The sequence below is a fragment of the Cajanus cajan genome, chromosome 4 (genome assembly GCF_000230855.2).
Source record: "Cajanus cajan strain Asha chromosome 4, NIPB_CcT2T_4, whole genome shotgun sequence".
In the NCBI taxonomy this organism is placed as follows: domain Eukaryota; kingdom Viridiplantae; phylum Streptophyta; class Magnoliopsida; order Fabales; family Fabaceae; genus Cajanus; species Cajanus cajan.
The window spans coordinates 70535457-70560461 of NC_138520.1; the positions used below are offsets into that span (position 1 = coordinate 70535457).

At 31.1% G+C, this 25005-nt stretch overlaps 2 protein-coding genes across 4 annotated transcripts; one reads left to right on the forward strand and one right to left on the reverse strand.

Moving 5' to 3' along the window:
• The first annotated feature begins 1153 nt into the window (after positions 1-1153).
• LOC109802545 (multiple C2 domain and transmembrane region protein 5) lies at positions 1154-6512 on the forward strand. Of its 2 annotated transcripts, none has more exons than XM_029272200.2 (2): positions 1154-1174; positions 3243-6512. In XM_029272200.2, exon 2 carries the CDS (start codon positions 3296-3298, stop codon positions 6335-6337), a length of 3042 nt encoding a protein of 1013 aa, XP_029128033.1. In that variant the 5' UTR covers positions 1154-1174; positions 3243-3295; the 3' UTR covers positions 6338-6512. The 2 variants fall into 2 exon arrangements, with proteins under 2 accessions (XP_029128033.1, XP_020219536.1); XM_020363947.2 differs by lacking the exon at positions 1154-1174 and adding an exon at positions 1181-1325.
• A 5796-nt stretch (positions 6513-12308) lies between these two features.
• On the reverse strand, positions 12309-19768 carry LOC109802061 (AT-hook motif nuclear-localized protein 11). 2 transcript variants are annotated; one of them, XM_020363267.2, is made up of 6 exons: positions 19268-19768; positions 17920-18419; positions 16164-16231; positions 15385-15516; positions 13690-13851; positions 12309-12851 (listed from the first exon to the last, which is right to left on the reverse strand). In XM_020363267.2, the coding sequence occupies exons 2-6, from the start codon at positions 18338-18340 to the stop codon at positions 12609-12611; spliced, it is 1026 nt and encodes a 341-aa protein (XP_020218856.1). In that variant the 5' UTR covers positions 18341-18419; positions 19268-19768; the 3' UTR covers positions 12309-12608. The 2 variants fall into 2 exon arrangements, with proteins under 2 accessions (XP_020218856.1, XP_082929087.1); XM_083072961.1 differs by lacking the exon at positions 19268-19768 and adding an exon at positions 19016-19218.
• Between the last annotated feature and the right edge of the window lie 5237 nt (positions 19769-25005).

Below are 25005 nucleotides of genomic sequence, written 5' to 3' on the forward strand. Positions count from 1 at the left end.
ATAAATTATCTAGCATATTAAATTCAAGCATGATAAATAAAAACAAGTCTTTATAAGATTTTTTTATTCGATAATCAAGTTAACCCTTTGCTAGTTACTCTTTGACCACCCTTTACTCAACCCTAGCTAACTTCGCCCATACTAAGACTTGTTATAAAAATCTAAATAAAAATAATGAGAACACTTATTGTCGTTGTCATTCTTATACGAATATAAACTATAAATATAAATACAGAACGGAAAATTAAACTTAAACTTATCATGAAACCCCAAACACAACAATGTAAGAGTCAACGCTCAACACTATGGCCTTACTTAATTAAAAGAGATATTGGCCCGTTTACTATGTTTTTTCCTTAAAAAAATTAATCAATTTTAAAAAAAATTCATACGTTTGTTTCAAATTTCCAAAATAAAGATTAAAAAACATAATATCTAATCAAAATAGAAGCTATTTTGAATAAATTTTCATAAAATTAGTCACTTCTTTAAAAAAAGAATAGTAATTTTATGATTGTGAATATATATATATATATATATATATATATATATGAGATTATGTTTGTTTTAAAATCTCTAGAAACAAAAATAATAAATTATTTTATAATAATTTTTTTAATAATTTATAATGATTTATTTTTTATTCAATAAAGAGCCATAATAATATATTTGTTAGCAATTCCATGATCAACATAGAGATCAAAATTTAGTCTTTATATGAGGAATATAAATGTGAAACTACTTGAACTAATAATTTATATATATTTTTTGTTATATGTATAATATTACTTTAATTTTTATCGATAAATAAATTAAATACTCAATGAATTTAAATTATTAAAAAACAAAATTTGTCATTAATTTATCAAAAACATGATGAAATTTAGTCTCAAACAGAACATGTTAATAAGAAACAATAATTCAAATGCATGAAGGACACGTGTAACGCGGGGAGAGGGAGAGAGTAAAACTGAAAACGAAGACCGAGGTTGTCTAAAACAACAGAACAAACTGAAACGGACGACGTTCTTACAAATTCCAAGTTCCAACTATAACTCTTTCTCTCTCTCTATATCTCTTTCGGAGCAAATAATAAAATAAAAGACTTGACAAATTCAATTTGCACGTCCATGTATTCCAATTTCACTCGTTTTCAACGACTTCTATGTATAACGTGAGAACCATCCCAGAAATCACTTCCTCAACCTTTGCCTTCTCTTTTAAGTCTCTTCTCTCTGTTATTTACAACCACTCAAAATCCTCCTTTTTTTTCTTCACTTGTTTCTTCTTCTTCTTCTTGTTCACCTCTTAATTAAAACACCCAGGTAAGTCTCATAATATTCTTCTGCCTCCTCCTTTTTGGGTTGTTTTATTTTTCTTCTGGGTATGTGCACCATTTTGTTGATTTCTAGTTGGATACTGAGTCTAGTATGGGACAACTTGTACCAGATTACAGTGTTATTAGTCTCAACCAATTTAGATGTGATATATGACAAAAAAAAATTAGTTTATAATAAAAATTAATAACGCTTGATTATATATTACGTAAAAATTAGTTGAGACCATGATGGGCTGGTTTGGGAGCATGTAATAATTTCTCCCAATAATGGAAAATTTGTGGGCTTTTGGTAGTGTTTGGTTGTAGTTATATAGTCTTCAAAGCTTGAATTTTCGGATGCTACGAAGTTGGGATGTTTGGTCAGACTAGACAAACAAAGCCTTTTGTGTTTTCAAATATTGGGCACAGATGTTTATTTTGCAAAAGTTTCGTGTAAATTTTGCCTCTTCATAAAAGCTCCTTCTTTGCTTCACTAATCACTGCTTTTGACTTTTGTTTTAGTTTCATTTTTGAAAATTTTAATGTATGTTTGTTTCAGCTAGAAGGCTGAAGCAAGTGTATAACTCAAGGGACTAGTTTAGCTCCCATGTTTGGAGTTCATGAATCTTTAATTAATTCTCTTCAGAAAGTTTTTCTTTTGATTTATGTAATCTGAAGCTTCTCGTCTCAATCCCTTGTTTTGAGGTCAATATGCAAGGAGTCCATGCCTTTTAATGTTCTCCAATAAGTACATAACAAAAGGGTTATTTTTTATTCTTGTCTTGCTTTTTGGTCACGTAGAAGACAGTTGTGGGATTGTTTGGTTGATACTTTCAGAACCTTCCCTCTTTTTTAATGTTCTCTAATAAGTATTACTTTCCACCACAATTTTCCTTTCCTTCTTTTCTTATTATATCTTTCCATCTTTGCTTCCTATTTATGATTGGGAAAACTGAATGATAATTCATTACTCTTTTTTTTTCTTCCTGTTTTAGTTATAGATATATATAATTATATTAATTTTAGATGGGAATAGACCGGGGTAATTTATGCTTTCACAGGCTTTCTAATTATTACAGTTAGAAAAAGAAGACTAAATAAAATTCAAATTTGATAAATTCACATCTTTATGTAATTGAGTCAAACCACGAGAGATTGGGAATATGCATTAATGAATAATGATATTAATAGCATGTTTACTTTATCAGTGAGCCTCCGAATCATTCACAAATTCACATGAATATATAATCATGGGAACTCAAAAAATACCAATAGAACTTTTGCTTTTTTTCCCTTTTACAAACAGACTATTTCTGCCAAGTTTATATGTTTCATGAAATTGCTGTAGCTCTGCTAGAATTCTTCTTTGACTATATTAATGGGAAAGCATAGAGAAATCTCTAGCATATGCTTAACGAAGAAGATAAAGGCACAAAATTCAATATTGCTGATAGGTGATATATTATATGTAAGACTAATATTTAGCTATTAGCAGATATTCATTTAATTGACATAGATGTGACTGATGATTCTAGTGTGCATTTAACCTGTTTCACTAAACCAACACGCAGGATCAAAATCAATCCATTCCACTCTCATACATATATAAAAACTAGGCTGTTAATTTGTTCCTCTGACATATATATATATATATTTGTAAGCATTAACAATTGTGATTTATTTATGGGTAAAATGTGTTATAGATTCCTAAATTCACTAATTGTAATAAATATGAGGATCGAAGTCGTTGTTTTTTAAAGTATAGGACTAAGACCAACTTTGACTGAAAATTGAGGGACCTATAACATAGATTTCTCTCTATTTATTTATAACAATTATTGAAACTTCTTATATTTGATGCATTGCAATGTTAATCTTTAAAGTTGAACCTTATTGATTTCTTTTTCTATTTTTTTTACCTCAGGTATCAGTATATCTTCTCTCTATCAGATTTTTCCTGGCAGTTATTTATTGGCAATGAACAACCTTAAGCTAGGAGTAGAAGTTGTGAGTGCTCATGACCTTGTGTCCAAAGATGGTCAAGGCTCATCTACTACTTATGTGGAACTTCACTTTGATGACCAGAGATTTCGGACAACAACCAAAGATAAAGATCTGAGTCCTGTTTGGAATGAAAGCTTTTACTTCAACATTACTGATCCAACCAAGTTATCAAGCCTCACTCTTGAAGCCTATATCTATCACTACAACAAAACCAATGGTTCTAAAGTACTCCTTGGGAAGGTCAGGCTCACTGGAGCCTCATTTGTGCCATATTCTGATGCTGCTCTTTTGCACTACCCTCTTGAAAAGAAAAACGTTTTCTCGCGTTCCAAAGGAGAGATTGGTTTGAAGGTTTTTGTCACTGATAACCCTTCTATAAGAGCCTCAAACCCTCTTCCTGCTGTGGAGTCCTTTGTCAATATAGACCAAAATGAAAATCTAACACAAGACCAAACACCACCAACGTCAGTGTCATTTACAGACTCAATCCTCAACAGTGTGACTAGAAAGAAAACTGAGGCAAGGCACATGTTTCATAGCATTGCAAAACCAAACAATGAACAAAAACAGCAGTCTAAGCCTGCAGCAGATGCAAAGCCAGGTGTAACCTTTGGGATGTTTGAGATGAAATCCTCACAGGCTCCTCCAAAAGTTGTTCAAGCATTTGGAGGTGCACAAGAGTTCGTAGTGAAAGAAATTAGCCCTACTCTAGGAGGGGGCAAAGTTGTTGGTGGAAGGGTTATCCGTGGGAATAAAGCAGCCCCATCAAGCAGCTATGACCTTGTTGAACCAATGAAGTACCTTTTTGTAAGAGTTGTAAAGGCACGAGACCTTCCATCAATGGATGTGACAGGTAGCCTTGACCCCTACGTGGAGGTCAAGGTTGGAAACTTCAAAGGAACTACCAACCACTTTGAGAAAAACCAAAACCCTGAATGGAACAAGGTGTTTGCCTTTGCCAAGGAGAATGAGCAATCATTTACTCTTGAAGTTGTGGTCAAAGACAAGGACACTATATTAGATGATTTTGTTGGAACTGTGGTATTTGATCTTCATGAAGTTCCTGAACGTATTCCACCTGATAGTCCATTGGCTCCTCAGTGGTATAGGATTGTTAACAAGAATGGAGAAAAAAAAGGGGAGTTGATGCTTGCTGTTTGGTATGGCACACAAGCAGACGAGGCTTTCCAAGATGCTTGGCATTCGGATGCAGTACTTTCCCCTGATGGAAGCACTATATCTAACTATTCTCAGATTAGATCAAAAGTTTATATGTCACCAAGATTATGGTATGTGCGCGTCAAAGTGATAGAGGCGCAGGACTTGGTTTCATCTGACAAGTCTAAAGTTCCAGATGCCTATGTTAAGGTGCAAATTGGCAACCAGATTATGAAGACAAAGCCATTAAGGGTGGCGCAACCTCGCTGGGATCAGGAGCTATTGTTTGTTGCTGCTGAGCCTTTTGAAGAGCCTTTGGTCCTCACAGTGGAAGAACGTGTTGGTGGCAACAAGGATGAGACCATTGGCAATGTTGTTATTCCTATCAGCACAATCGGAAGGCGTGTGGAAGACAGGCCTATCCGTGGAAGGTGGTATCCCCTTGAGAAGTCCATGTCATCTGCAATGGAGGATCAAGGGAAAAAGAAAGAGAAGGACAAGGACAAGTTCTTCAGCAGAATCCATGTCACTCTCATTCTTGATGGTGGATACCATGTGCTAGATGAGTCAACTTATTACAGTAGTGATCTTAGGCCAACCGCTAAGCAGCTATGGAAGAAGCCAATTGGTGTCTTGGAACTTGGCATTTTGAATGCTGATTTGTTACCAACCAAAAGTAGGGATGGAAGAGGAACAGCAGATGCATACTGTGTGGCAAAGTATGGCCTCAAATGGGTGCGCACTAGAACAATTGTTGGCAATCTAAACCCAAAGTTCCATGAGCAGTACACTTGGGAAGTTTATGACACAGCCACGGTTCTCACTTTGGGGGTGTTTGACAATGCACAGATTCACAATTCTTCAAATGGTACCAAAGATTCCAAGATCGGAAAGGTTCGGATAAGGATCTCAACACTAGAAACTGGCCGTGTTTACACTCATTCTTATCCATTATTGTCACTGCAAAACTCTGGTCTCAAGAAGAGTGGTGAGGTGCACTTGGCCGTACGTTTCTCATGCACCTCAATGGCTAACATGATGGCTATGTACTTCAAACCCCATTTGCCAAAGATGCACTACACAAAGCCCCTTAGCATTATTGACCAGGAAAGGCTTAGAGTCCAAGCTGTGATCATTGTAGCATCTAGACTCGGCAGAACAGAACCCCCTCTTAGAAAAGAAGTGGTTGAGTACATGTCTGACACAGACTCTCATCTATGGAGCATGCGGCGCAGCAAGGCGAACTTCAACCGTCTAAAGGAAGTGTTTTCCTTCCTAGCTTGTTTTGGAAGTTGGTTTGGAGAAATTGCCAAGTGGAAGAACTCTTTTGTGACAGTGCTGGTGCACATTGTCTACTTAATGTTTGTGTGTTTCCCAGAACTCATTCTACCAACCATGTTCCTATACATGTTTGTGATAGGGATGTGGAAATGGAGGTTCAGGCCTAGAAACCCTCCTCACATGGATGCTAAGCTCTCTTGTGCAGATATAACTAACCCTGAGGAGTTTGATGAGGAGATGGACTCTTTTCCAACCACAAAGAGTTCAGACATAGTGCGTTGGAGGTATGATAGGTTGAGAAGTTTGGCAGGGAAAGTTCAAAGTGTTGTAGGACAGATAGCAACTCAGGGAGAAAGGGTCCATGCACTTCTGAATTGGAGGGATCCACGTGCAACTTCCATATTCATGGTGTTTTGCCTTGTGAGTGCCATAATGTTGTATGTGACACCCCCTCAGATGTTGTTTATTCTTGGTGGATTTTACCTAATGAGGCACCCTAAGCTTAGGGGCAAGACACCAGGAGCACCAATCAATTTCTTCCGCAGGTTGCCTGCTCTCACAGACAACATGTTGTAGAATGTAAATATTGTTGAGCCTTGGTTTTACTTTGAAAGCTACTTGAATCTGATTTGAGCCTCTTTGGCAGTGCTTGTTGTACAAGTCTTTGTTCCCTAAGTCATAATTGTTGACACAAATGTACACATGCTGTGGAAAATTGACTAGTGTATTATTTTTATTTTGTTTTTGTTTCTCTGCTAGTCTTTTCCCGCTATAGTCCACCTCCTCCAATCTACTTACATAGGATAACAAATTTTCCCTCCTTCCGCCTGCTATTTAAAGGCCCTTCTGTACCACGCATGACTTACTCTCAGATCGCTTATTGTCAATCTGCCCTTGCTCATATGACTTGAGTATTGGAGTGTCTGCAAGTGATTATTACTACCATTTTGTCTTTACAACTATAGCAGTCATATTGAAGGAGCACGTCATGATCACCATTCAAACAATAAGTTTATTAATTTTTACAATAACTATCATAGTTTTAATTAATTGGTAGTGTAATTTACACCCAACAATATAATATGTAAAAATAAAACTTGAAAATGTGCAATAGATTATATACAGGCAAACAAACACACTTTTCATTTCTAGAGTTTTCTTGAAATGACCAATGTTAAGATGTATGATGTCTTGCCTACTTTCCAGGGAGACTGCATCTGCATTTTTATATGGATTGAGTTGTTATTTTATTTCATGTGCTAGCAAGTGTGATGTTTTTCTCTAAAAAAAAAAAAAAGCTATTGTGATGTTTGAGTAAGATATATTCTTTTCGCAAATGGCTCAGTAAGTAACAGGTGAAGACAAAAAAATATATATATAACATGCCGACATGGTGTGAAATAAATAAACAGACAAAACTTGGATATCATTATCACTTTTGCTCTAAATCAATATTTTAACATTTGATTTTAAAAATAGATATAATTCATCATTATGATCAAAACTGCACTTTTGTTGGAATTTAGAAAAAAATTAGGAGCTGAAACTCATGTATTTTATTCATACTTACAACCTTTTAAATACACAAAACACACTGATACAAATTTTGTTCATAAACATAAAATTAAATGACAAATGTAAATACTCATAAAAGTGTAACAATACTTATAATTCTTATAATTAAAATTCATAACCGTAGGAATTCTAATAATGTTCCATTAATCTGAAATAAACTCAAATAATAGATACTGATTCATATTCTCAACATTTTCCTTTTGAAAGTGTCTTTGTGAAGATGTCTTCCAATATCGGTCAAGTTAAAATCTCAATTTAGTCCACTGTTTAGTGTTTACTCATACTCATAAAACAATTATTTATTTTTTATTTTTGTGAATTAGGTTTTGTGGGCTAGTTCTAGGTACTTACTCCACTCCTTCTCTTTTGCATTTGCAGCTCAACTCTACTATCACCATTTATTTTGCCTCTTTGAGTTTTTTAGCAGTGGCAGATTGAAAGTGTAGCCTTCGTCTCGTTTCTTCTTTTGGGTAAGTTAACTATTGGTAGGACGTTAAGAATTGGGATTTCAATGGTATCTGTTTCTTCAAGGATATGTGACTTCCCTTTTAATTTGGCAATTCTTCAATTTATGATTTTATTGCATTCTTTAGGATTGTAGTCTGATGCTGAAAGTATAACACAACTTTGTCTTTCAACTTTAACCCTATTTTAAGTGGGTGGTGTTATTGGTCCATTCTTGAACTTGACCCTTGTTATAGGCAACAAGAGCTCTTCTCAGTAATTATTTCATCTTCCATTTTTGTAAACAAGTCTTTCGAGAAAATTAGGGATGAACATTCACAAAATGTATCATCTCAGTTTTATATATGTATCCTCATAGGTGCTTTGGGTTACACCAAATTAGTAATTAGGTGTCAGACGAGCTTTTGCAAATTCTCAAGGAACACTCTTGAGAATTAATCTCTTGCTGTGGTGTGGTGTTTTTTGTTTGGTCAGCTACAAATAAATAAGTCTTTTATAGTTTTATTCCTCGTAGACATGGAAAAATCATTGTTATTTAATGTCATATTAGGTGCATAACATTCACTTTACATTTTTCTACAGATGGTATTCCCAACTGTAACTTGTACTATATAAAATTTTTATAACACACAATTTAAATAATTTAGAAGTTAAATTTCACCCTTTGGAAAGAAAATAAAATAAATGGTCATATTATATTATTAACTTTCTTATCATTTTGTTTAAGATGCGTGGACTGCATAAATTTAATCTGAGTTGGTTGCAGTAGACAATAATGTGTGATTGTTTCATGGATTGCAAAATGTTTTGATGCTAGATGGAGCCTCATTACTAAAAAATTGTTATTTTTTTATAATTTTTTTAAAAAAATATTCGTAAAATTTTTTTGCAGATTTTTTTATAATAATAAATTTATAAAAACTTTTTTGTAAATTATTTATTAAAAATAATTTGTAAAAAATTATTACAAATTCTTTTATGAAAAATAATCTACAAGAAATTTTTATAAATTTTGCTATAATCTTGATGATCATAGAAATTTATTTATGATAAAATTTTAAATTAAATTAAATATATAAAATTTTGTAAATATAATAAATTAATGATAATGAGTTTTAATTGAATGATAATTCATAAAATTTTAAAATTAAAAGTATTTACTTAACAAAATATTATTTTACTAAATTATTATAAACATTTCATAAAAAATAGTTTTAATTTAAAATATTAATTAATTAAACATTTATTTTAATTAAATATATAAGTTAGTGATAATGAATTTTAATTTAATGATAATTTTTAAAATAAATTATTTAATATAAAGCTATTTTTTAGAATATTGAATATTTTAAGTGTTAATATAATATATAATATAATTTTGTAGTTCAATATGATTGAATTAATTTTATTTCTAAGGATATAATCTAATTAATTTTTAAAGAAAACCATAAATCATACATTGATTAGAAATAAGATAATTAAAGAGTATATAATTAGGGACAACACTAATGTTACAAGTTAATCTTGTAGGTTGAATTAGGCCTATAACTTGCATTCTAAAATTTCAAAAGGTCATCAATCACATGTTTTTGTAAATTTAAAATTCGTAAGAAATTTAGCAAAAAAATTTACACAAATTAATTTTGAATTATAAATTGGAAAGAAAATTTATTTAATTTTTTTCATTAAAAAATCTACAAAAAATTTTTGCAAAAAAATTCGCAGGAAAATTTTTTGCGAATTTTTTCACAAGAAATTTTGTAGGAAAATTTCTTGCGAATTTTAAAATTCACAAAAATATATTATTCACAAAGATATTATCTAAAGATAAAATTTCGCAAAAAAATTCATAAGAGTCAAATTTCCAATGAATTATTATGTCAAATTCGTATGAAAAGTTGCATGTAATAAGAGAAATTCTAGTAGTGCTTATATTTATACAAGCTTAGAAAAGTTTATAAGAATTTTTTAATTGGAAGAAGAAAAAAAACTTTTTTTTATAAAAAAAACTCTTAAAAACTCCTATAGATGTAACCAAACATACTCTTAATTCACTTATAACAATAATACGAGATGAGAATATGTGAAGTGAGTTGAAGATGACATGTTATTTGAGAGATAAATGACGTGTAATAATGTTAATTTGTTTGCATCATGGTTCCCATTACAAGCTTACAGCTTTTGTATGGACTATGCGAGATTAGTGTATTAGTTTCAGCATCAATTATTATTTTAGTTATTCTACATGTATCTTTCACATGAAACAATCCTCCCAAAGCTAGGTAGGTTTCAGCATTAATTCTGTTGATTCAATTATTACATGTTTTGGACCCTAACCCAACATTACTGAAGTGAAGTGATCTTAATGAGTTGGGCCTTGTGTGATTTGGGTAGAGCCCAACCAACCTTTTTCATTCCAACAACCACTCCTCTCCTTGTCACCGTAAGCATGATCAACGAACAATTGCTTTCTAATTTATTGCCTTCCCCCTAACTATTTCCTCTGTTTAGACTTTCTATTCCCTTATTAAATATGCTTCTCCTAAATTTCCTCTTAATATCTACATTAGATAGTGATCGGTGTTAAGGTTATTTTATGATATTTGTTTAAAGGGATATTTTATATAAGTTATTTTTATACACAACTCCACAATGATGAGATATTGTCTGCTTTGAGCCTAAGTCCTCACACCTTTGCTTTTGGTTATCACCCAAAAAGCCCCTCAATCATTGGAGTATGAGTATGTTTTATAAATTGTTATTTTTTCTCTTATTTTATTAATATAAGACTTATTTGTATCCTAACAATGAAGATCTAGGAGCAAGTTTTGATTACAAACTTAGTTATATGCATGTAAACATTAATTATTATAACTTGTATATTTTCTAATTTGGTTTATATTTGTTTACTGTTCAGTGAGCCTTTAGTCTGTAATTTTCTTCTGCTGTAATTCATATTTTACCTTTACTAATACAGGCCATCTTCTATAAAATGTGAATCTTTCATTTGTTCATAGATTATGGTCTTAGATAATAGATAGAAGCTAGTGATTTTCAATTCTCAGAAATGATTTCCAGGTCTATTCGTTGTTAAATCTTCAAGTTGAACTGTGTTATTGCCATTACATTTTAGAGCCAACACAAAGGACTTTTAGACCTTTGCATACCACACAAAAGTTGGAATTTGCTACTAGCTGTTCGTGTACTTAACTCTAGTAATTTTGGGGGAATGTTGGAAGTTGTATGTCTCAAGTGTTATGATCACACTTTGGAAAACATGATTGCAGGGTTTTAAGATGAGTAAAATGGGCAAGCGCAACACACTTGAGCAGTGTTTATTGTTTGTAATATAGCATTAAGGGTGTTGTTATTGTCTGTATTGTGAAATAATGTGGTCTTCTAGGCATTGTTATGTAGTTCAGTCGATGAACTTAGTTTAGTTGATACTGTGCTTTTCTCTCAAACAAATCGCAAGCTTCATCCAACTGACCACATATCACATTATTTTTATCTAAGAATATCAATTTCAAGATATCACATTTAACATCTAAGCAATTCACCAATTCAGGTGAAACTAATTTAAAGATATCACATTTAACATCAAACCAATTCACTAATTCAGGTAACATTAATTTAAAAAGCAGTAAGAGTTCTATGTTTTATAATACTCTTATTAGACTTGAACATAATTAACTCCAATGGTATAAAAAAATCATTAAATATTCAGAGAGAATTTTTTCTTTCATAATGATTTTATTCAAATTGAACAGAATTAATTCCGGTAAAATAAACAAAGAGAAAGAAAAAAAAATTATGCATAACTACACCATTTCTTAAAAAATTTAACGCAGCTAAATTTTCAGAAAATCAATTTCAGTACCTATATTTAAACTCTTGTTATTTGTTAAAATGATTTGCTTTTGGATCTTAATATTTCAAAGAAAAAGAAAAACGTTACTAAAATTAACGTGCATAAAACGTATTCTTTATGTTTTCTTCATTAAAAAATCTTGTTATTTTTTTAGAACTATATAAAATTATAGTAACACCTCGCTTTAAAGAGGAAAAAGGTACAAAATAAGTTAAATCAGATACTACCTCTAAGTCACCTTTATAAACTTGCTTAGAAGGCCATGTCCACCACAAATCATAGTTGAAAAGAGTGGAAGTATTATTGTAGGGGTCAAAAGACTAAAAGTTATTATCATGATTCCATTACCCTTTTAGTTTTCTTTTTAGCCTTTTACCCTCTTTATTAGCACTAAATTTTATGGATGGTTGTACAAAGGGAGCGGGGTGATCAATGCATGAGTGTACCTGCAATAAGAGAATCTACAACCCCACACCACACTTATCAACATTAGGATACAAAATGCTTTCACACCATGCATCCACAGCAATAAATCTTCATGTTCCCCTTGTCAATGCCTTGTAGAAGACATGACAGTTCTATGACAAAAATCACATGATATTTATTATGTGCCATAATTGATGCTCCTAGACCACATAAAAACACCTAGCCCCATGTCAATTATTTTTCCAAGTAGGACATAAAATGTATCATTACCAATCAATCAGGAACATACAATCTCCAAATTAAAATTCCTCACAGCTACAAAAATATGAGTACAACCCCAAGTGAATAATCATGGGTGGATGGATAAGTGATGAAATTTATCAATTGCAAAAGTCAGCTGGCTCTACTCTGCTGTTGGTACTTACTTCCATTCTGTCATTACTACTACAACAAAATTAGATGAATCTGAAACATATATACACAGCACTAGTGTGTGTATTGAATGAAGTGTCAACCACGCATCAAATCAATGTCAACATGGGAATTACGCATATCCAACGGTCGCGATGCCGACCAAGGACTCAAAGATGGGGATGGAGTAAGATTTTGATTTGGTGAGATGCTGTTCAGTGCCACTGGATTATGAACTACTGCCTGGTGATCTGACTCCACAGCAACTTCTGCACCTTCTGATCCTTCCTTTTTCTTGTTCTTTGTCTTTGATCCTCCCCATACAAAGCTCCCAACTACCACCTATGGTCATTCACTATTTCAGTCAAGCCATCCAAAAGAAAAAACTAGGGGGGTGGGAGCAGATCTAAGATCACAGACCCAGGTTGTTAAAGATTAAAAAGAATGATTCTGATGTAAAATATCTATAATCAATTATAATCCGTTTCGATAAGTTTGTTGAAAAGTGATTGAGATATTTAATTTCATTTGGATACAACAAAAAAATCCGCTTGTGTAGTAAATTAGCTTTAGGAGAATAAAAAAACTGTTGAAAAATAATCATAAGTTTCAAATATGCAGATTCATGAAAAAAAGTTATTTTTGTTGTCCCAAACAACCGGTTTATTTCACAAAAAACATTTTTTCCCATAAAAACAGCTGAAAGTTGGGAAAAACATCTTTCCCAATCAAACTTATAATCTAGTGATTATTTTAGAGATTATAAAAAAAGTAGAAGCTAATTTATGTTTGTTTACAGTGATAATTTTTTTAAAAGGAGTAATTGATATTATGAGAAGCTATTCAAGATAGCTTCTGATTTTATTCAGATTTGGGATTCTTTCAGGCTTCCGCTTATATTGAAAAACTGAAGCTAGAAAAGGTGATTCTGTCAAAAAGGTGATTCTTTTCCGAAAAAGGCTATCACATATGGGTCCATAACTTTCATATTCAGTAGCTACAAAGTTTTGATTTTTAACATATGGGAATCAGGGACATGAATTCAAGATATAATATTGTACTACCTCCAGACCTTTTTAACAAGGAACAAGTGATAATAAATATATTTTACACTATAACTTATTTCTATAAAAAGGACCAGAGAAAGTAATATTTTATGACAACACTAGAATGCTGTTACCTGAACAGGACTTGATGCAATAAGCACACCACCAACTCCACCACCAATGACACGACCATCAGGACTAGCAAGGGACACACTTAGTCCACCAGTTCGATTGCGTGAGCCGCCACTATCAGTGACCAAGTAAGAGCCTGACAGGCACACTATCTCAAAGCGCCCCTATCAAATTCATAGTTAACAAACAATCAAATAGGGGTGTTCATGGATCGGTTTTTTCAAAAAACCGATCCAAACCGAACCGAACCGTTTTATAAAAGTGGATCGGTTAACCGATCCATTTTTTATAAAGTGGATCGGTTTGGTTTTTTTAAAATATGGATCGGTTTTTTTGAAATTGGATCGGTTCGGTGCAGTGCAGTTATCCACTTTTTTACTCATATATGGATCGGTTTTTTTAGAAAACCAAACCGAACCGAACCGATCCACTTTGTAAAAATGGATCGGATAACTGAACCGGTTTTATAAAGTGGTTCGGTTCGGATTTTTTTAAAAAATGGATCGGATTTTTCAATATAGATCGGATCGGTTATGGATCGGTTCGGATCAATTTGGATTTTTTGCACACCCCTACAATCAAATATATATTCTATGCATATGGATATATGAATAACCTTATCATAAGAGTTATGATTTGGAAAAGGGTAAAAAATTAAAAATAAAAACAAATATTGATACTCAATAATACAAAAGTTGAAATCTGTGATTTTTACTAGAAGGCTGACAATTACAGATATTTCTCAATCAAAATATGTGAATAAAGCTAGGATAGTCAAAGATTTGCAGTCATGGCCAGCCTTGGGGTAAGGTGAATAAAGCCCTCACATTAGGCTCCTAAAAAATATTTAAAATATTAGTTACTTAATAATATGACTCGGCTTTCTTTTACCATAAAAGAAACACATATATGTCCCTTCAGTCTCTCCATTAGTTAATGCCATTCTCTCTTCAGTCCTCCCCATATACACAGTTGTGTTTCTTTTCTTTCCCATTTCTTTCTTCTGCTCGGTAAAAAGCTTGCAGCTTGCTGATTAGGATTAAAAATGAAATGTGAAATGAAATTGACTACAATAATCTGAAAAGACAATTTTGTATTTCAAAAAGTTTTACAGATCTATTTTAAATAAAATTATTATTTTAATGTTTAAAAAAGTCTGATCTTAAAGTTTGCTCTAGGCGTAAATATTTCTCTCTTGGAATTATGTACCCACCGACCAAAAAGGTGTGGTGACTCAAACAGTATTCAATGGTAAAAGATTATTTTGTTTCAATCATTGGAGGGATTAAAGTTTATTTGTGCCACTTAGCCATATTGTATGCATGCGTGCATGTATGAATATACTTTCTAAGGAATATATTTATGAAATATTTGTCCAATAAGTATCAAGCTTCATGTTTACAACACGGTTTCAGTCAAACTGGCATTGTGGAAGAGCTACAACACTTGTTCGAAGGCTCATATAAAACAATTTGAAAAGTAGCCACAAAACAGTCTTAATTTGCAGTAATGATGTTGGTATTCAACTTCCATATATGAAAAAAATTCCTAAGGCATTCTTGTAACATGAAAGCATTTTTTTAATCAATCAATCATAGTATGCATAAATGTGGGTATGTATCTTTATGTAATCACAGTTCCATGTGAACCTAGAAGTGTATCACCAACAGATACACAATACTGAGAAAGTGCCGTACCTCATATGTTACAGTGCCGCCTGAAGTTGATGGCTGACGAAGTGTAACAGTTGAGACAGCACCATTGGCTGACAAAATGCATACAGCTCTAGGTCCCTGCTGAGAAAATGCCATGATTTTTGTTGCAATGTCCTACAGGGAAAAAAATCAGAAGAGTAACTTATCAATATTTACATAAATGCCAGAAGATATGGCACTAAGTCGATCAATAATGCTCGGCTTTGGCTTCAATAAGTCTACTTTTCCTTATAAGAGAGAAATACTACAAACATGAATGTCTGTTTAGTATTTAACATTCAAGTTATCAGTATTTCAAGAGATCAACAGTACATAGTGCCACCTTTCTTTGGCCAAAAATACCAAACTTGGTTGCATAAATAAATAAGATGTTTTATATAGACCATCAAGTAAAAAAGAGAACAAAAATACTGACAGAAATCAAAGGGTGATGTTTATTTAAATACATAATTATTAGGAACTATAGTGTTATGAATCTTATGTCATTAGTCTAGGACTCTAGGTTGTACCAGATATACTACACTAGTATAGTACTTGACCAAGAATAATTAGTATAAATAGTTTTTTTAGCTAGCTAGTGATATCACACGTTGCATATCAACACATCATATAATCGTAATATCATTCAGAGCCTTCAACCAACAAAATAATTCATTCTGAGTCATATTTCTCCTTCTATCTTATTCATCCACTTTCAACAATTATAACATACATTACAAAAACAGAGATTGATTCAAATTCATAAAAAAATTGCCACATACTTCTCCACTGGCAATGTTGATGATATGAGGAGTGAATCCCATCCCAGCTGAACCAGACATCAACTCACCTGGCAACAAGTAACCACTCAAAAGTCAAAACCTCAAAAACAAAGTATATAAATCAATCATCTAGGGTGAATCAGCCTTTACGGACAAATATATGCTAGGTTGGATTAGACAACTCATTAGGTTAGAAGGTGCAAATGGGCAATTTAGCAAACATATGAGCCATTATGCTAACTAAATGTGTCACCAAAAATAGTTAAATTCTAACTCACTTTTGGTTAGAATTAGATAAGCTGTAATGTCAGGACCCATTAGTAGGGGACCACCCAGGAGCCCACAAGTGAGTTCTAGGCCTTACCAAATAAAACAATAAGCTGTAATCTTCATCAAAAGAAATAGTCTAAATGAGGAATATGAAGCATACAGACCTTAAGATCCAATTGGTCATGCTTAATCATAAACTGTGGTAGGAAATAGAAATCTAATGGCCTGTTTATTTAGATAAAATGTTCTCTATTTACATTTCTCGTTTTCATTTTATTACAAAAAAAAATATGTCACATTGTATTTAAGAAACATTAAAAACAACTTGTTGTTTTCACCATTTTCTACGCAACATTTGAAAATAGAAAAATAAAATGAAAACAATGTGACATTTTTTGTTCATTAAAAGTAAAAATAAAAAATGAAAACAAAAACATTTTCTCAAACCAAATGACTACTAAAAATCTCATCAGTCATGCTAAGACTTCTGCAACTTCACAAATGATATCTTGGTTAAATTATTAACTATCATTTAATTACAAATGATCATGTAAAGTAAGTTTATTATTTTTTACAATAATTACCTTAAAAGTCATATCAACATTAAAATTTATAATATTAGCACCCTTGCAACTTTGCTTATTATAAATCTACAATTTTCTGAGCTTCTATTGTAATTTGTATCCCATGCTCAACCATTTATATTGTAATTATTGTAACATAAAATTCAGATCCTTTATCTACATATACATACATTTGTCAAAATTGTAAAATGTCTTCTCCAAATAGCTTGATTATTATAATGTGAGGCAATAATTACTGAATGAGGTAAGGATGCATGTTTTGGAAAGATTTTAAATGTGAGGAAATAATCATTTTTTTAAAAGCGACAAGAAGCTGGAAAAAATAATTATTTCTCCAAAATAAGCTAAACCAAACACACAATTGTTTTCTGTATACAATCCTACAAAAACACTGGGAAGGTATAATGGTATACAAATCAACAACAATCAACCCATTTTAATTCTAATCAGATTTATTAGAAAAAATATAAAAAATGCATCTCTCTTGTGGATCAGGAAAATTTAAATTCAAGGAAATTAATAATATATAGCAAACTACATGGATTTAAAATCCATTGATCATTAAGGTGATTATGATAATAGCATATCAACATAAAATAAATAAATAAATAAATCAGTAACCAAATATTCAGTTAAACAAAACTTTCAACAAAATAAGACTTGGATAAGGATTTGCAGAATTTCAAACTCATCAACCTTTCTTCAGCTTCAAATAATTATCATATGCAACAAAAGGAAAAACTAAGAGTCTGTTTAGATACAGACTTGGAAAAGCTTTTGAGAGCTTTTTTTTTTACTGAAAATATAGTTTTTTTTTTTTTCCAATAGAGATGCTCTCTAAAGCTTTTTAAGCTTGTATCCAAACAAACTCTAAAACAAGTTGCATTGCAATAGAGATTTACCAAGAGAAGCCAATTGCTGTTTCTTCCCAGTCCCAGGTGGGCGCCCCCTGCCCCGTTTCTGGTTTTGTGAAAAGGCTCCATGATGACTAGATGATGTTGGAGTTGGAGTCAATGCCAAGGACACACTTCCATCAGTGCCATACTTCCTAGGCCTTCCTCTCTTCCTCTTGACAGGTTCCCCAGGAGGAGCCCCAGTAGGAGCTCCAACATTGATACCATGAGACGAAATTGCCGAAGATTCCAATGGCAATGTGGATCCAATGTTACCACCACCAATGCTGGATTGAAATGGTAGATTCGGATTAGACAGTGGACGAATATTAGGTGAAACATGTAACTCGGGTTGTGCTCCAGATCCAGGTATTCCTCTTTGCTGCATGTAGTAAGACCCAGATAGCGCCATTTGGTCCCCACGATCCATGCATTTACTTCAAATGCCTTCAGAATCTTTCACAATAAACTTTGAAACTCCAATACACACCTAAACTTATCACCTAGCTCTGTTCCCAAATAGAGTATAGTGACAAATTGTGGAGGAAAAAACACCAATATATCAGGATACCATAAAAAGTATGAAATCCAATGAGCAATGACCAACAAGCGTGTTAAAAAGTGCTTAAATGTTAGTAACTGTAGCTTGAGAAGAACAACTATAAGTCCTTAAAATCAAAACAGTGAAGCTTCCAGCAGATAAAACTTCTCATTGATGACACAATATTATAAAATATACATATGAAGGAAACTAAAATGGATCCACACGTATATAAAGGCAAAGCATCAAGTAGAAGATAGATCAGAGGAAAAGATGGTAAGCCATGAAAGCATCAACACAAACAAGGGAACCACTCTCTAACAACAATATGGACATGTCTAAGAGAAGACAAAAAAAGAAGCTATTTACAGCTTACCAAACTATAAGAAACAACAAAAAGGCTTCATGCTGAAGATAAAGAAAGACTAGAAGAACATGAAAGGTCCACTCTTACCAACACCCATCATAAACCTTAAACACCAAGCAATACAAGTGCCAACACCCAGAAAATTACCACCACGAAATATACAAGTGAAACAAAAATAAAAGGAAGGAACTAATTACTCGAGACCAATGCCATAAAGAATTTGCAACCCAGTTCCTAAAAAGAACAGAAAATGCCACATCACGCCAAAGGGACCGCAGAATCACAAAGAAAAACAAGCAAAGCGTCAGCCAAAACGGGTTTCGTCATGGAAAATTACAAACTTTGAAGAATTGGGTTCATGACTAGAACAGATTCAACGCCCCAAACACACAAAAGTGAGAATGCAACATGTGCAGATACAAAGCAAAGGGAAAAGGAATCGTACTAACATTTGAGGAACAAGATCAAAAAGCTGTGGTGCACATTCACAGTCCCACTCGTGAAGAAATGGAAGCTAGTGATTGATTGAGTTGAAAAAAGTTCAACAGTCTTTTTTTTCCTCTCTTGGGGAAATGAAGAGAGGTGGCAGAGTTACACAGAGAAAGAGGTGAGAGAAAGAACCACTGTCAGTGCAAAGAAGCAAATTTCTCCACAACAATGGAGAACAACAAAGAAGGCAAAATAAATATATACATAAAAAAAAAAAAGCTTAAAAATTGAAAATTGAAATAAAAATAGTAATAATAATAATAGTCTTTTCTCTCTCTAACTCTTGCAGTTGCAGTGTCTCAGCTGCAAAAGTCCTTATCTCGTTGCATATTTTTCTAGGGCTAAGCTTTGTTTCTCTCTCTAAAAAAAGGTTTTTTTTTTCACACTTTCTCTCTCCTGTTTGAGTTGTGATATGATGATGATGACGAAGCTGTGTGTGTGATGTTTCTGGGATTTGAGAAAGGGGGTTGAGAAGCAAACAAAGTTGAACAGAAAAAGCACTTCTTGTTTTGGATAATACTGAAATATTTTATTTTAAAAAAAATAAATAAACAAAATATTAGTACTATGGTATTTATTTGAAGAATAAGTGAATTAAATGAATAAATATTTGAGATTTAAATAGGGACCGTGGTGGTGGGGAAGTTTGGGTCCATAGGGATTGTGAAGAGAAAAGGGTGTCTATCTCTATCCACGCGCCATGGTTATGTTCTGCTGCATCACTCCCACTGAGCTTATGGTGTTGCCTAATGTCCCAGCCTCAATATCATCCAAAATATCTATCCAACTTTTGAAATCTATATTCTATATTGTTAAAAGTAAGATATTGGACTAGTATTGTATTACTATGATCATCCAAAGTCAACCATGTAGACACACCTTATTTAGCATAAAAATTGTAATTTAATGCGTTTATGAGGCATGAAATGTATTCAATTGCTCAGCTAAGTTTTCATAACAGGACACCTATTTTTATTTTTTACTTCTGTTTCAATTTATTTAAAATAATGACTTCTTTTTTCTGTAACATTATTAGTTGTTTTTCATATTTTGTTCTCTATTCTTGTTAAAATTTACTTGTACAAGTAACATTATCTTTCTTGAATAACAATCATAATTAACTTAAACTAAATATATATTTAAGTCTTAAAAATAATTATTAGTTAAACTTCTTTATTTTAGTCATATTTATGTTATAAAATTTAAAATTAACTTTTTACCAAAATAAATTAAATATTTGTTTCTTTTGTCTGAATCATAATTCATGGATAAATTAAAACGAAAATTCGAAGTCATAAAGAAAGTCACAATTATAGTTTCTATTAATTTATCCTAATAATAATTTGAGAAGTTAATCACTTATATATTGTTAGTGTAAAAAAATTTTACATTAATAATTAATGAAATTTTTTAATAATGTTATGTCAGTTACTTATTTAATAAAATAAATAATTTTAAAAAATTTATTAATTATAATAAAAAAAACTTTACATTAATAATATATAAATGATTAACTCGAGAAATAAGTATATCCTAAAATAAGGATTGAGCAAGTTGTTATTTATGGATGGTGAATGCATGGGATTGGTCCCAACTCCCAAATGAGTTAGCGCGTGAGAGTGACTTAGAAGGGGTGTGGGGCATGCATAGGCTGACTTTGTGTGGTTCCTTCCATTCCATGTGATCCCTCTCTCTTCACCATATTATGGCAATGGCCCATACACCCTAAAATATCTATCAAAAGTAACCATAACTCTTCACCCACCTCTCTCCCCAATTAACCTCCATCACACAAACTCCAAAGAATCTTTTCTCTCCTTATTCCACACCTCCATATTATTTTTTTTATTTTGTGTACCCTTTAGCAATCTTTTTAAGAGTTTGTTTTCTTGAAATATATCAATATTTATTTCAATAAATATTATATATATATATATATTGATCAAGAATCAAATTTCTAATCATATTTAAGAATAAGATTATTTGTCAATTATATTTGATTTTTCACCTCTTTATCATCAATATACATATTAGTATCCATCTTTACCACAAAATGTCATGTAGTTGGTAGGGTTTCAATTGACAACTTCTTCTGAATCTCTTTTATGACTTTTTATAGTATAATGTTAAGGGACAAAATGATTAAGTTAACTCTTATGGTAGGATAATAGGTAGGCATAATCCCCCTTTAGAATCAAAATTCGCTTCTAATGCAACTCTTTATACACTACAATAACTTCTTTAATTGTTTGACAATATTACAACCTCTCTCATAAAAGAAGATATTGTAAATATTTAAAAAAATTATGCAATTTTACAAAATATCAGAAAATTTCAATGTAATTTACTCATAATTATGTTAAAATAATCTTAAATCAGTTGATTTATGTTTTCAATGATAATTCATATATAAAACCTTAAAATCAACTCTCCAGTTGAGATAATAGTAAACAAAATCCCCCTCCCCCTTGAAATCAAAATTTACTTATAAAGACATCTAAAAGAAAAAGAAATTTTGTTCGAATTAGATTAGGATTATAAAAGATTACAGGTTGCCTTTCTGAATAATTATATGATAGTTGTAAATTCAAGTTTAAACTTAACATCTCTGGCCTTAATTAATTTATGTATTTAGAATTTATATATATGATTTTTATATTAAGTACTCAAAGTCTCACATTGTTTTTTTCCGCAGATGTTATATTATAATAATGAACCATAATTTGATCTCAATGTTTTCTCAGTCCAGTTAAATGAAAATAAAAAAAATTGGAGATGTCAGTCTATTCGCTCCTATGAAAAGTGAAAGATATAATTAAAAAATATTATTGGTTTGACCCACGTGATCATATATTAGATTCCTCGTCCAAATATGGAATTACTTGAATTCAGTTCATATATATATAATATCCTAACTTCGAAAGACATCTTTAATGTTTTTATATTGCACTGGACGACTTAACTTTGTCCAAGAGCAAATCTAATGTTGTCCTCATTAGACATTAGTACTTATGAATTCCCTTTTATTTTTCTCATTTTTACTATAATGGCAAATATATGAAGTCATTGTCCATTTCATGGTTGTTCCAAAAGACTCGCATATAAAATCATTTTGAGAATATAGCTCTAATTTTCACTTTTGACGATGACATAATTTTTATTTTATAATCCTTTTTTCATATTAATTAATTTTTTCTACATATATATAACAATTGTTATTCTTAATTCATAATTGCTCTTATTAAAGATATTAAATGAGGATATTTTGAATTTAACATACTAGTGTTTAATATTCTTTTAAGGAGATAAATGTAGAGGAAAGAACATGTTAGGAGATTAATTAGCTGGTGTAGTTAGAAGTTAACTATGTATTAAAAGTCAAAGAAGACAAATAAATAGTCACAAAAATCTGATTTCCGCAAATGGTGCATATTAAATGTGAAGCCGCTATATTTATGCCTAGGCTTCAAGATTTCACACTTAATGTCAAAGATGGATTCATTTTATTTAAAAAATTTATGTGATAAGAATTAGGATTATGTAAAAGGTTATGTGAATAATGTTGGTTCACCTTCGATTTGAACTTTACCGTTGTAATTATAACTAAAAGAAAAGAAGATCGTGTCTTTCAATACTTTTAAAAGTTAAATATAAAAAAATACTGTAAGTGATTATTTAGTATAAATATATAATGATTTACAAATCGTGGAGATAAAAAATAGTTATGAGAATAAATATTTCTTTGTATAAATTTTAATGGGTAGAAAAAAAGTGTAAAAAGTTTTGTATAACACACAATAAATAAATAATATTATATCAATCTTTGTGAATATATATAAAGAGAAAGAAGTATAAAATTATTTACATAAATTTGTTCGCCATTATTATTTAATACGATAACAATCATACATAGAACATTAAATGAGAAAAAGTGATTGGCCCATCAGAATATTTATTATATATTCTCTTTTACCAAAAGAAAATGAAAATAATCATACACATTCATTACTAATAAAGATCGATGTTTTACTTGGTTATTTATCAAGTTTAAGCATCACAAAGTCGATAATGGGCATCCGTATCATATCACAACATTCTTATGTACGTAGTTTTCGTTTCATTTTTGTCTTATCATTTCACATTTCCATGTTTCAAATGATCCAAAAATATTTCCATGTTCATTCTTTCATCATCGATCACCAATTAGCTAGAGACCAAATAATGCATTTTATGATATCTATGAGATATTTCACTTAAGATCCATACTTTACGATGAGGACACACCAAGTAAATAAATAAAATGGAAGTGTCAATATAGGTTAGATGCTAATAGAAAGAATCACCGATTATTTAAAATACATAAATATAAATTAAAATTTTAATATGAATAACAAGTGACGATACACTAATGATGATAAAATGGATCCGAATCTTACGGGTACTCGCAAAAATATTCTTATGTGAGCGGATAAATACTCGTTTATATGGAGATGGGTACAGGACACGTATATATAGACCTGTAAAATTTTGTGAATGCGGGTACGATTATAATGGTACCCAACTCGCCTTACAGTTATATATATATAATATAATATAATATAATAATATTGTTATTATTTTAGATCCAAAATACAAGTTAAAGTTGTTGGATACTTTTTTTTCTAAGTTTTATAATAGCTTATATTCAATTAAAATTAATAATATCAATAAATTATACTGCTCATTATTTTAAGAGTATCAAACTAAAGTTAAGAGAATAATGAAAAATTCAATTTCACAAGCAAATGTCAATAAGTCAAACTTGAATAATCTAAATATTTTCAATTTTCTTAGTGATTATGACATGTTAATTTGTGAATGATACAGTTAAAACATAAGCAAAGTCTAAAATAGAACTCTACTTGAAATAAAATGTTTTGTCTGTTACTTTTAACAATCTTAGATGGTGGAAAACAAATGGGATCAAATATTCAATTTTGTAAAAACTTGCTAAGGATGTTCTACTAATCTCAATTTCAATTGTAGTTTCAAAATTTACATTTAACACAAGAGGTAGATTTTTTAGTTCTCATCATTTTAGACTCCATAAATTTACTCTAAAGGCATTTATGTGTACACAAAGTTGGTTAAAACACAAGCAACAAAATAATAAATAATTAAACTTTATTTATTTAATAAAATTTGTTTTATTTTTTATTGTTAGTTTTAATTATTAATTTAAATTAGTTAATCATTCTTTTGTCATATAGTTTCTATTGGTATTACTTGACCAAAATAATATATAGACTTAGAAAACAAGTGTTTACAAAATATAGGAGAAATTGATTCCGATGATAAGGTCAAATATCTATATATTTATTTTTGTTGAAATTTATGATATATTATTTAATCTATAATTTTAATCTAATTAATTTTTATACAATTTTTTTCATAAGTCTTGAAGAATATTGTTAACACATGATCATAATGCTAGAAGTTTAATTACAACTTTTATTATGATTTTTTTAAGTTTATTTATAAGAATTGAATTTTTGTAATCTTTATTTATAAAAATTGTTATGATATATTTTTGTAATGTTAAAGACATGACAAATTAATATTATGTTTGTTTATGTGAAATGTTATTTTCTTATTGATTTGTTTAATTATTTTATACATAAATAAAATTCAAGTCGCGGATGCAGGTATGAGTACACAA

Bases quoted from the DNA above. Each gene is read 5' to 3' on its own strand.
- LOC109802545 (XM_029272200.2), top strand. From the start codon at position 3,296: ATGAACAACCTTAAGCTAGGAGTAGAAGTTGTGAGTGCTCATGACCTT.
- LOC109802061 (XM_020363267.2), bottom strand. From the start codon at position 18,340: ATGGATCGTGGGGACCAAATGGCGCTATCTGGGTCTTACTACATGCAG. The intron at 16,232-17,919 runs GTAAATCTCTAT...ACTTGTTGCCAG, and splicing joins ACAGCAATTGGCTTCTCTTG to GTGAGTTGATGTCTGGTTCA. The intron at 15,517-16,163 runs GTATGTGGCAAT...TTTTCCCTGTAG, and splicing joins TCAACATTGCCAGTGGAGAA to GACATTGCAACAAAAATCAT.